Below are 12,493 nucleotides of genomic sequence, written 5' to 3' on the forward strand. Positions count from 1 at the left end.
TACACTCAATCCACAGTTTTACTGCAGTGATCTTTTCAAGCCACTTGGCCACTTTCTAGTGGTTCACTAAACTAATGGCTCCAGAAAAGCACACGGCATTGACCATCTGACAACCAGACCAACCAAGAACACAAGGGGGTAAATATGTCCTAAATATTAACAATGCTTAATTTCTTCTACATCTTTTAGGTTAAAAAATAAAAATAAGTTCTATCAGTTTCTTTTCTTTTTCCCAGGGAACTTAATCATGCATCCCAAAAAGTACATGAGCTTCTCATTGAAGAGTACTACATCTGAAACTATACCAGACATGGAGAAAGACACATAAAATATAAAAAAACAGGCTAGCCAGAAAACAGAGAAATAAATAAATGATGGTAGTTACTAAGTGTTATCATTAGAGTCAATATAAAGTCCTGTGTCAGCTTAGAAATCACAAGATGAAAAGAAGATGAAAATCACTCATAGGTTCCTGAGTGACCACAGGTCATAACAACTGATCTCCACTTTAAGCTCTGAATCCAACATCTTCAACCTGCTCAGTCATTCCCACAAGGATCCCGTCTGTCATCAGAAGAGCAAAACTCTTTTTTTACTTCATTTCCCCCAAGCTACAGTCCTATTTCTTTTTTTTTTCCCTAAGATTTTTATGTGTTTATTAGACAGAGAGAGCAGGAGAGCACAAGTCGGGGGGAGACGCAGAGGGAGAGGGAGAAAGCAGGCTCCCTGAGAGCAGGGAGTTCGATGCAGGACTCAATCCCCTGACCCTGAGACCATGACCTGAGCTGAAAGCAGATGCTTAACCAACTGAGCCACCCAAACACCCTGCTATAGTCCTATTTCTATATTTCCTTTTTAATCAAAACCCTGGAAAGAGGGGCACCTGGGTAGCTCAGTGGGTTAAAGCCTCTGCCTTCGGCTCAGGTCGTGATCCCAGCATCCTGGGATCGAGCCCCGCATTGGGCTCTCTGCTCAGCGGGGAGCCTGCTTCCTCCTCTCTCTCTGCCTGCTTCTCTGTCTACTTGTGATCTCTGTCAAATAAATAAATAAAATCCTTAAAAAAAAAATCCTGGAAAGAGCTGTTTCCATCTATCCTGTCCAACTCCATAGTCACTAGTCACATGCACCTGTTTACATTGATGCTAATTAAATCAAAATTGCAAAAAAAAAAAAAAAAGGAAAATCAGTTCCTCCATCATAGTAGCACATTTCAAATGCTCAGTAGCTATGTGAGGCTATTGCTACCATACCATATTGGGTAGCACAGGTACAGAAAATTGCCCACATTGCCAAGAATTCTACTGGACAGTGCTGGTCTAGACCACACTAGAGTAAGAGTGAAGTCTCCCAAATCCATAGCGCCTGGATCCAAATCGCAACGTGCACCCTCACTACTTGAGTAAACTTGGGACAGTTAATTCCCCGCTGCTCACTTTGGTTTTCTCATCTGTAAAATGAGGATAGTAGTAATTATTTCCTGCTTCAAGCACATTATTGTGAGGTTTAAATGATTTACATGTGAAGGGCTTAGAATAGTGCCTGCACACAAAAGTGTTCAATAAGTATTATTCTTATTTTTATTCTTGATATTCTTCTCACTGACTCTACCTTACCTCCCATTTCCCTCCTGCACCAATAAGGTCTTGTCCACCACTGCAAGGTTTGTCAAGGTTTACCAAACTCCCCATCTTGCCAAGTCCATGGTCAGTTCTCCGTCTTCCATCTTACTTGACCTTCCATCTTACTTGTCAGAAGCACCTGACACACTGATAATCTTTCTTAAAATATTTCCTTCATCTGGTGACCAAGATCCCATATTCTTTCCTTCTCTTCTCATTCTCTCTCTCTCTTTTTAATGGCTGCTCTTCCTTGAGCCTTCTTTGATGAATTGTCTTCTGATTTTCCAATGTTGGAGTATCCCTGAGCTCACCCTTTAGTTTTCTTCTTGACTAAAGTTACCTTAAGTAATCGTATCTTGTGCTGTGGCTTTAAATACTACCTGTGATCACTCCCACATTACATCCTTAGTCTTGACCTACTAGGCTCTGGGACTCATACTAACCGGACTCCAACTGACCATGTAACAACTTGCTTACATGTCTAGACAGGCATCTCAAAGTCAACATGTCTAAACTAGAGTTCTTGATTCCCCTGTGAGGCTGAATTGACTATTGATAGCTTAAACCTACAAAATGATTTTAACTTTTCAAAGCATATTATTATGCATTTTAAAATATTATCTTTAAAAAATCCTTGTTAGATTTGTCAGATGAACATTCTATGGCTCAGATACGTCAGGTAGGTTTTTAAAGAGGTTATAGTAGATTATCTCATATAACTCAAAGTTAGCAATGGAATCCAAGTGTCCTTGTTATTTCCATGTGTTTTCTGCTGAGTAATAATGTCTAGCAAGTCACATCTAATCTTTAGAAATGGTGACATTAAAGGTGAGTTTCCAATTAACAGGCAAAGCAGCCCACCAAATAGCATGGCAGAAGACAGCTATGACTTAGCAGCATATGTACTGGACAACATACCTTCAAATAAATGGTTTCTCTTTTGACAGTTATTGTTTACATATGATTGTGATGATATCATATGCAATAATTTCACTATCTTTTAGAAAGATCCCATTTTGCTGAGTATTCTACTCTTTAGAAGGCAAGTAAGCAGTCTTGTCTGAAAACCCATTCTGGTTACAGTGGTATTTATTTTTACGATGATAAATACCATCTTTCTCCATGTGTTCGGCACATAGTAGGTGCTCAATATTTATCCAAAAACCCTGAACCAGTGGAAACAATTATTTAGTTTAACACCATGTATTCTTTAACTTGTATAAAGTTATGAATATCTGTTTTAGGTTAGGTTCTGTATTTTTTTTCACTTATAGGCTTTATTTTTAGAACAGTTTTCAGGTTATAGGTATCTATAAGTTTTAAGGGAAAAAAATGCAATGAAGTTCTAACTGCTAGAGATATATAAAAGACTTCAATTTCAAAAGGCCACCATCTATCATGTAATGTAACTAATTATGTATAAATATTAGCAATTTTAAAAATCATTGAAATATATTCTCTATGTCCATAAATTAAATTTTTATTTGTACATTAAAATGAAAAATAACATTTTAAAACACCAAATGAAAAATACCTGTCAATAGCCACATTGAACATAGTGACTTACAACCACAATATAAGGAAAACCATCAAATAACTATTTCAATATGATATTATTATATAAGGCTCAGATTCCAGAATGCTATTATAGTTATATAAAATCAAGACTAGCCGGGTCCAGGAATTTAATGTATCCTTAAATTCTTTTGGATTGCAGATTTTTGTCCTGATTTCTGTGTATAAGAACCCTAGTAATTCAAACACAAATGAGATTGTACCCATTTGCCTATAATTTATTTGCTGTAAGAGAAACACCATATTACATGCTTTTGTTTGTTGGTTAAGTCGAAGATATGTTATTATTTCCAAGATACCAGGGATTTAATGTTTAATTATCAACAACCATTTGAAAAGCCATTGCTTTGACTCACAAATTTCTTAATTGCTAGCTGTGGCTTTTCTGAGCAGGAGTAGGAGCGCTGTATCTAATTTATTTTTGCAGATGTGATTTAGAAACTGAATTTTAAAGTAGCAAAGCTCTGAATATCTTCACTATCAGCAGAAAATTCCTCCATCCCTGCTGCTGGAGAATATTGCTGCCTTGAAGTTTTCCCAGGGAAATAAGTACTGCAGTAAGAAAATAGATACTACTGGTAAATGCTCCTTACAACCTGAAAAAAAAGTTAGGTCATCAGCAATAAAAGATCTATATGATTCACACAAAAGATGAGGTGTCATCTTCATCACGGTAACTTGCTGAGAATGAAAATTGATTTGGCTGGTTCCCTCTTGAGGAACCTAAGAAAAGCAAGTATTTCACAGAGCAGATCATCTTTGCAAAGGGCCAGCCACTGGTAATCCAGCTCCCACAGCTCAACTCCTCCCTGAGGAGGAAAGACATTTTGTGCCTCTCAAGAACAGGGGCCAGGGTTCGCTTCAAAGAAAGCTCATTCGTCACTGAAAAACAAAGTTACTGCTTTATTTTCAGGAAGGTTAACAGGTTTCAAAGGCCCCCTATCTCTCTGGAACGTGTCATCTTCCACTAATGACTGCAAGATAACGAGCAGGAGAAAAGAATATGTACTTTAATGACAACTCACATACGAAGTCAAAAGTAACATAAAAATGCCTACCCGTTTGGCTGAGCTGAGAAGCACTGCGACTTTTCCGGGAGAGGCCAACAATAGCTACCATTTTGGCCCCAATGCTAGAGCGCCGCTTTTTGCCGCCGGTACCCAACGCCCCCACCGCCGTGTCCGACTGGCTGCCGTCCGTCTTCTCCAGCGAGCACATGTCTCCACTGATGCTGGTGCTTTTGGTCATGTTCTTGCCGGAGATGCCCATTTGTCTGCTTTGCATTTTGGATGTAAAGACACTGTAGGCCGATGGATCGTTAAAAGGGACGGCAAGAGTGAAAAGGAAAAGACAGAAAATGTATTTTAGATGAAACGTCTGGAGTCTAACGAAATGATATCATTTATGGGATCTATTTTTAGGGTTTAACCATTTGCAAGTACCACGGTCTTGAATGGGCTTTACGATTCAGGGTCAAGCTCACGCAACTATGGAAACTAATAATCATGATTTCATTTCCGCTGTCACAGAAGGCAGCGGTTTGCGTGGCCACAGAGGGAAAAATAAATGTTCACAAAAAATCAGAGGGCTTATTTAAGATAATATACTGTCCAGCAAGGGCAAGTATGCTGCAGAGAAAGCTGTACAGCAAAGGAAGACGTTTCCAAAAGCATTCTTCTCCAGTCTGCTTTCCTATTGCCTTCAAAAAGAAATTACACGGAGTGGTAAAATTCTTCGAAAAAATAACAAAAATAACAGCGTCCACTGCTAAGAGAGGCCCTTCAACACAAGTTCTTCTCTGTCTCCTAAGCTTTATGAGTTATCTAATAATGGTTAAATTTTCTAACAGAGATTGATGTTTTCATTAGTTTTGAATTAAAAATAAGTTATTTCACCTAACAGAATTTCATATTTATTGCTTTCTATTCTCCAAAAATAAAGAAAAGGAAGATTTCCCTCTTGCATTCATTTGAAAGAAGGAAACCTCATTATCAGATCTCTAGGCAATGTGGTCAGAAAGCAATCAATGTCTCAATGAAGCATGTGAGCTGATTAACGATTACTGATTACTGGTGACGATTACTGATTAGCTGATTACTCCTATTGGCTGTGTTAGCACTGATTACTGATTACTCCATTGGCGGTAGTCAGTAGACTAACACTGCCAATGGGAGTAACTAAAGACAGGACCCTTGATTTTTCTGTGATCATTGGAGTGTGGCGGGAAATAGTAGAGGTTGAAGAATCTCGAAGCAGGCTATCCAGCTAGCCCCCAAAACCTGAGAGAACGTGAAGGAAGTGGTCTGTGTTGCAGGAATGGGAAGACTTAATCGCATATCATTCTGACTCAGGATTAGAGTAATAACTTCTGCTTTAATTTGGTTTTGATAGTATGAGTGAATAACATAATTATAGCAGCAGAAGAAAAGAAAAAATCAAGAAACATTAGAAATATATTTTTTTCATAAAGATTTTATGTATTTATTTGAGAGAGAGAGAGCCTGGGCAGGGAGGAGGTGAGGCAGAGGCAGAAGCAGACTTCCCGCTCAGCAGGGAGCCCTAATATCAGGACCCTGAGATCAGGACCGAAGCGTCTACAGACACTTAACTGACTGAGCCACACAGGAGCCCTAGAAATATCTTTAGATGTCATTTAAAGAATGGGAATTAGAAAACGGATCTATTGAGATAAGCTCTTATTTCTAATTTAATTTCTTGGTCTCCCTAAAAAAAAAAAATTGTTTTTACTTCATCTTAGAGTAAAATCTCCTAAAAGGTCAGGACCACATGTTAATTTTATGTTTATTTTCTTCAAGTATTTCAGAGGGGAAAGTCCTAGTGTAACACTATTTTAAAAATATAGTAAACTAGGGGCACCTGGGTGGCTCAGTCAGTTAAACCTTTGACTCAGGCCACTATCTCAGGGTCCTGGAATCGAGCCCTGCATTGGGCTCCCTGCTCAATGGGGAGCCAGCTTCTCCGCCCTCCCCCTTCTGCTCCCCCAACTTGTGCTTTCACATACTCTCTTTCTCTGTCAAACAAATTAAAAAGGAAATCTTTAAAAAAAAATACAGTAAACTGTACTATTTTACTCCTCACATTAGTTTAAGAAGAAATGAGGCATAAATTGGCCAAAAGAGAGAACAGTGTATATGTTTCTATAATACCCCAAGTTAATCATTTTCAAGCTTGTTTGATTTTGCTATTCTTTAATAAACAACAATAGAATAAAAGAGAAAGAGTTTGGGAGGCGAAAAGATACGGGCTGGACTCCCAGTTTTTGTTACTTAACAGACTTCCTTGAAAGAGTTAATTGCTCTACTCTGAGCCTCAGATTCCTCATTTGTAACATAAGAATACTCTATTTTCCCTTCTTCTTTTAAAGAATAGGGATAATATCTCTAAAGTAAAAATTTAATAAATTGAAATCATAATACTTTTATTAAGTAATATGGGCAACAGATAAAATAAGGCTACAGCCCTTCAACATGCATCATATAAATACCTAACAGCACCAGTAGAAATGATATTTATAGTTATAAATTTATAAACTTTCGAAATTAAAATGTCTATAATCTCTTTAGGATAGCCACCGTTAACACAATGGACAGCAGACATCACGGAGAGTCGGGAAATCTGGGTTTGACCTTTGGCTAACTCATTCGGGAGAGTTAAGCCTTTTCTGATACTTAAATTTCTCAGTAAATGAGAAGATGTTAAGTAAAGCACTAAACAGAATGCCAGCCACTTAAGATCTCCAAGAATTAGTCTCCCCTATCTTCTCCTCATTATCACCACCATCACCACCACTGCTGCCATTTCCATTCAGCAGTCATTAAACATCTTAAACTGGAGTTTCTGCAAGGTCCCCTCTAACTATGATATGCTTTGCTGCCCTGTGATATTTCTTATCCCATGGATTCTGGGCAAATAAACACGGAAATGCAACATACAATTTTCACTATATGTTGTCATCAGAAAAGCCTAGAAAAGCTAAAGTTTAGCTGAAACTAAGGTTTTTCAAAAGAATAACGTGCTCCATATAACACGTCAGAAAACCCCAGTACTCCTGTCATGGAGGCATCCTTCCCTCAAATAAATACTTTTCGAAAACAGCCTCTTGGGGCATCTGGGTGGCTCAATGAGCTAAAGCCTCTGCCTTCAGCTCAGGTCATGATCCCAAGGTGCTGGGATGGAGCCCTACAATGGGCTCTCTGCTCAGCAGGGAGCCTGCTTCCCTTCTTCTCTCTCTCTGCCTGCCTCTCTGCCTACTTGTGATCTCTATCAAATAAATAAATAAAATCTTAAAAAAAAAAAAGAAAACAACCTCTTCAGTCATTCCCACCCAAGGAAGTGAAAGATACTCACAAAATATTACTTAATATACCTTATGATTTTTGCATCTTAATTTTCATGGTTGGCTATTAAAGCCATAAAGAACTCACCCCAAATTAAGCAGGATACAATAAAATACTAACTATAACTGATAAATCAGTTTGTAGATAAATTTAATGACATTTTGGTTTTACAGAAGTATATCCTCTTCAGCCTAACAACTTGGATAATGCATTATCTGCATTAAAAGTTTTGGGGCACCTGGGTGGCTCAGTGGGTTAAGCCTCTGCCTTCAGCCCGGGTCATGATCCCAGGGTCCTGGGATAGAGCCCTGCATCAGGTTCTCTGCTCAGTGGGGAGCTGCTTCCCCCTCTTTCTCTGCCTCTCTGCCTACTTGACTGTCAAATAAATTAAAAAAAAAAAAAAGTTTTGTAAGATGGATCTACTTTTCATCTTCTAGAACCGTCGAGATCACTAGGGATGAGTTTTGAATAGCTACCCTCCAGTGCTGTGTTTTGACAAGAGGGAGACTGAGGCTAGAGTATTGCTACAGGTTTCCTTGACTTTTCCTGCTCGTCATCACTTAAAACTATAAGCAAACAATGCTGTAAGCAAACAAGCTATTAACCAAAATTTTTAAAGCTTTATGACTCTGGATTCATGAAATACTTTGCAGTAAAATAAATCTGTAAACATGGGTGATCATTTGGAATGCTCAAGGTGATTAAGAAAACACAGATCCATTACACTATCAATTGCAAAAGAGAGTGTTTCTAAGGGTCTGGTAAATTTCCAGTGCAGCTGGTGGGGGGGTGTCTCAGTGATGGACTTCTGAAGGGTGATCTGGCAATATGTATCAAAAGCCTTTAAAAAAGCCCAGAAGAGCTTTTAACCTCTCTATTCTACTTTTAGGTATATCCTAAAGGAAAATTTAGCAACGTGTACAAATTTAGCAATAGCATTTACTGCAGAATTGATTATAATAACAATACACTCATACACACAAGAGAAAACCTCATAAATGTCCAATAGTTGAGGGTGTTTAAATCAGTTATGTTCATCAATAAAGTAGACTATACCTTTGAAAATGATATTATAAATAATCATATAAATGATATTATAAATAATTTATTGACATAAAAATGTCTTTGACATGGGGGGGGCAGAAGCAGATATTTGCAGCCTAATTTTGGCTGGCTCTCATACCAAATATGGATTTACCTTATTGATAGGGGACACACATAAATTCAAACCCTGGAGGCTATCCATTCTTTAATCCATCTGTCTATCTATCCATAGCTATCTATCACCTATTCTTGCTCAACTAGGTAGTTGGAGAAACCTGGATTTGTGAAATGATATACCATTTCCCTGTACAAGGGGCATATAAATAGAATATGAAAAAATAAAAGTATATGTTCAGAATGTTTCTGTTCTTATGGGGAAAAAGTATAAATGTACACAGCAAAAGATCTAGAAGGACAGTGTACTAAAAATAGCTTTAATTTTCTCTGATTGGTAATTATAGTTTTAAAAGTGTTCTTTTTTTCAATTTCCCCCCAGCATACACAGCACTAAGAAAAAAAAATGTAAAACAAATGAAAAGAGCAATCAAGGACTAACATACATTTTTCTTTTAGATAGTTAAGTTATTCAATCCACATAGTTCATTCTGAGGGCTAAAGGTATAGCATGGCTTTCAGGCTAATCCCAAGAGATTACCATACAATAATACTGGATATTGATATAGGATGCTCAGTTCTAGAAAGAGATACAGCCATTTCTACATATCTGAATATCATTTTCATCTTTTCTAATTTTTGACTTCAGAAAAACAATGAAAAACTTTATACATTTAGTACTCTCACAGTAATACATGTGAAATTGCCCATGCAAGTGATCTATTTTAGGACATAATTATAAATGTTGAAATTGTATCTTGAAAGATTTTTTTAAAAGGGAAATTTAGTATTGTCAATCATTGGGAGAAAGATAAGGAATGGCAAGTGAAATATTTGTAGATATTCCTCAAAGACTTAAATAGCCTATCAGGGGTTATGGCAGTATGTGATTAAATTAAATGAAGATTATAGGCCAAGGGGCCAAAAGTGTTAATTCATAGTTTGAATGAATAGAGCTAAGTGGTTTGGGTTAAAGTAATAAATAGCAAACATAGGACAAAGGCAAAGTCTGTGTGTATGAGAATATGGGCACAACAGTAACATTGTAAATAAAAAATACAGTCTTGCCGAAACAAATACTTCACCATACTGAGAACCAGGAAGGTGGTTAGGAGGGACTTAGCCAAAGTGTTAGAGACTGGGGTGATTTCAGAACCTTGTGGTCTTAACTACAGCTCAGCCCAGCAGCTGTTAAAGTAGAGTGTGCAACTCAGAAACAGAACAGATACTTCTGGATAGGAAGTAGGCAGAGAGAATTCCAGGGGTGGAAGTATTTATAACATCTGGGGCTAGGAAGTGGTGCTAGAGAGGGCCTGCAGGGCTCAAAAGGAAGGAGACAGTAGTAATAATGGTAGAATGGGAAAAAGGCACCCAGTGAGACTGGCCAAGCTCTCAAACAGTATGGCTCCTTGAAGGGTTTGATTCCTTTTCCTTCCCATTGTTGTGTTTCTGGAGGCAGGTGACAATGGCTAACCATGTACCTATCACAGTGAAAACTCATACTTGATTGCACCAGTTGTCAGTCATTGGGCAGATGCCTGAATTACAGTGTCTTTTCTTGAATTCTGGCATGTTCTTGGGTGTGGGAAAGAGGGGTAACAAACTCTGCTCCTGTCTTAATTCCTCTTAATTAAAATTTTTCTCTATATTAAATACTATGGCTTTCCTAAAATGTGGAACTTAAAATTATTAATACCCTAATTTATGATTTAATAAGTTTTATTTCACTTACTCAAGTGACCATCTGCAATTTTAGGCTTGGAAAGTAGTAATCATGTATTCAACAAATGTTTATTTAACATCGATCACCACAAGGATATATATAAACTATATGCCATAGTTTCTTTTCATTAATTTACTGGCAAATATCAGCATGAGAAATGCAAATATGGCTACATAATGACAGGGTCTTGTTCTATAACTGAAATTCCAGTGACCAACTCTAACATCAAGAAACCTTAATTAAGTTAACAATTCAAACAAAATCTCTCTCTGAGGAGCATGTAAAAACTGAGTTTCCTATACTAATACTTTCATTTCTGGAAATGACACAAATTTAAAATTTAGTATTTTTAGTATTACTGAAGTTGATTTATAAATGCATTCAATTAATATACCATAATTTATTAGTATAGTATCTGAATGTATTGGAGGGGATATGTGTGTTTGTCTACTCCACAAAATTGATATCCAGAGTTAGGGAGGGATAACGACCTAATTAATGAAGTATTTTTAGCCAAAAATATCTGTCTTGATGAGAGCCATTAGTCACAGAGCTGTGTTTATGGTCCAGATCTTGGGTCTCAGGGAAGGAAGAGGTCTCAAGGCCTCAGTGTCGACAGAGCAGATCGTCGCTTAGTTATAATAGTTTAAGGAGTCCCAGGAAGTCCTGTAAGCTCCCCAATTCCCCTGCCAACTTCTTGTTCATGTCTAAAGTTCTGCTTGATTAGATTTCTTTATTAAAAAAAAAAAGATTTTATTTATTTATTTGACAGAGAGAGATAGTGATTGCAGGTACACAAGCAGGGGCAGGGGGAGAGGGAGAAGCAGCCTCCCGCTGAGCAGGGAGCCCAATGTGGGGCTTGATCCCAGGACCCTGGGATCATGACCTGAGCCAAAGGCACACGCTTAATGACTGAGCCACCCAGGCGCCCCTAAAGATTTCTTAAAAACAAAACAAAACAAAACAAAACAAAATATTCTTTAAGGAAAAAAAAAGATTTCTTAGTTTGAGGCTTGATACTTTTTCATATGCCACTACCACTAGGATTTTGATCATTCATTTAAAAGATATTTATTTTATACCCACTATGTGGCAGTTCTTGGAGTCAAAAGTACAGCAGAGAAGGAGAGAATGTCCCTCTTTTCATGGAGCTTTCATTCAGATCATCATAGGGAAAGGCAATCAACAAGTTAATAAAGGCCAATTTCAGATGGTGATATGTGATCTGAAGAAAATAAGGTAGAATAAAATGATTATGGGGACTGGAAAGTTTGGAGGAAGGGCAACATTAGCATGGTCAAGGAATGCCTCCCTGAAGAGGAGACAACTGAGCTGAATCCTGAATGATGAAGTCAGTCATGCTAAGGAAGGGCACCAAGAGGGGAGCAAGTGCAAATATCCTGAGGCCAAAACAAGCTGGTTGTTACAGGGAACTTATGAAACCAGTGTTAATTGAATGAGGTGAAGGTGGGGATACTGACATAAGATGAGGTCAAGAGAGAAGAGGACCTGGAATTGTTGGGATCAATGTACGTCCTGTCCTACCGACCCTTATTGAACTGCCTGTTCAGGTATTAGATCAGAGCGACCCTAAGTCTGTGCGGACATACACTGCAGAGGTGGTGGCACCAAGAAACCTGGGCTCCAGACCAATATTTTGTCTCTAAATATACCATTAAAGGCCATTTTGAAGAGAACATGACTGTCTTCTATAAATAGTGACAAATTTATCAAGGCTTAGATCATCAAAGGTATCAGGAATATTCATTTACTAACTGAAAATTCCTAAATTTACTTAAACTCTAAAGTCTACCTATATATTAATCCTTCACAGTCCCTTAATTTTATAAGTTCTCCATCAAATTGATGAGTAACATATCTCTACCACCACCACTTTGAGAATGAAGAAACTTACTTTAAGAAAACAATTTAAATGTAATACTTTACAAATCTAAGTCTATGTTTCTCTCTGTCACACAGTGATCCTGGTTTTTAATAATTTATTTTGCCCATCCTTATATGATCATTTTTCAATATCTTTTATTAAGTTACCTATGTTC

General features: G+C 37.6%; 1 protein-coding gene across 49 annotated transcripts in view; it reads right to left on the minus strand.

Moving 5' to 3' along the window:
* RIMS2 (regulating synaptic membrane exocytosis 2) overlaps nt 1–12,493 on the minus strand; it is a 596,172-nt gene that overhangs the window by 77,790 nt on the left and 505,889 nt on the right. For 31 of the 49 annotated variants that reach the window (XM_082719284.1, XM_082719281.1, XM_082719273.1 and 28 more), the window contains one exon: nt 4,253–4,494. The exons of the other annotated variants lie outside the window; for them this stretch is intronic. In XM_082719284.1, coding sequence (XP_082575410.1) covers nt 4,253–4,494 — 242 coding nt within the window. The remainder of the gene's footprint in view (nt 1–4,252; nt 4,495–12,493) is intronic. 49 annotated transcript variants of the gene reach the window in all.

This window comes from Mustela nivalis (assembly GCF_964662115.1).
Source record: "Mustela nivalis genome assembly, chromosome: 2".
Lineage (NCBI taxonomy): Eukaryota > Metazoa > Chordata > Mammalia > Carnivora > Mustelidae > Mustela > Mustela nivalis.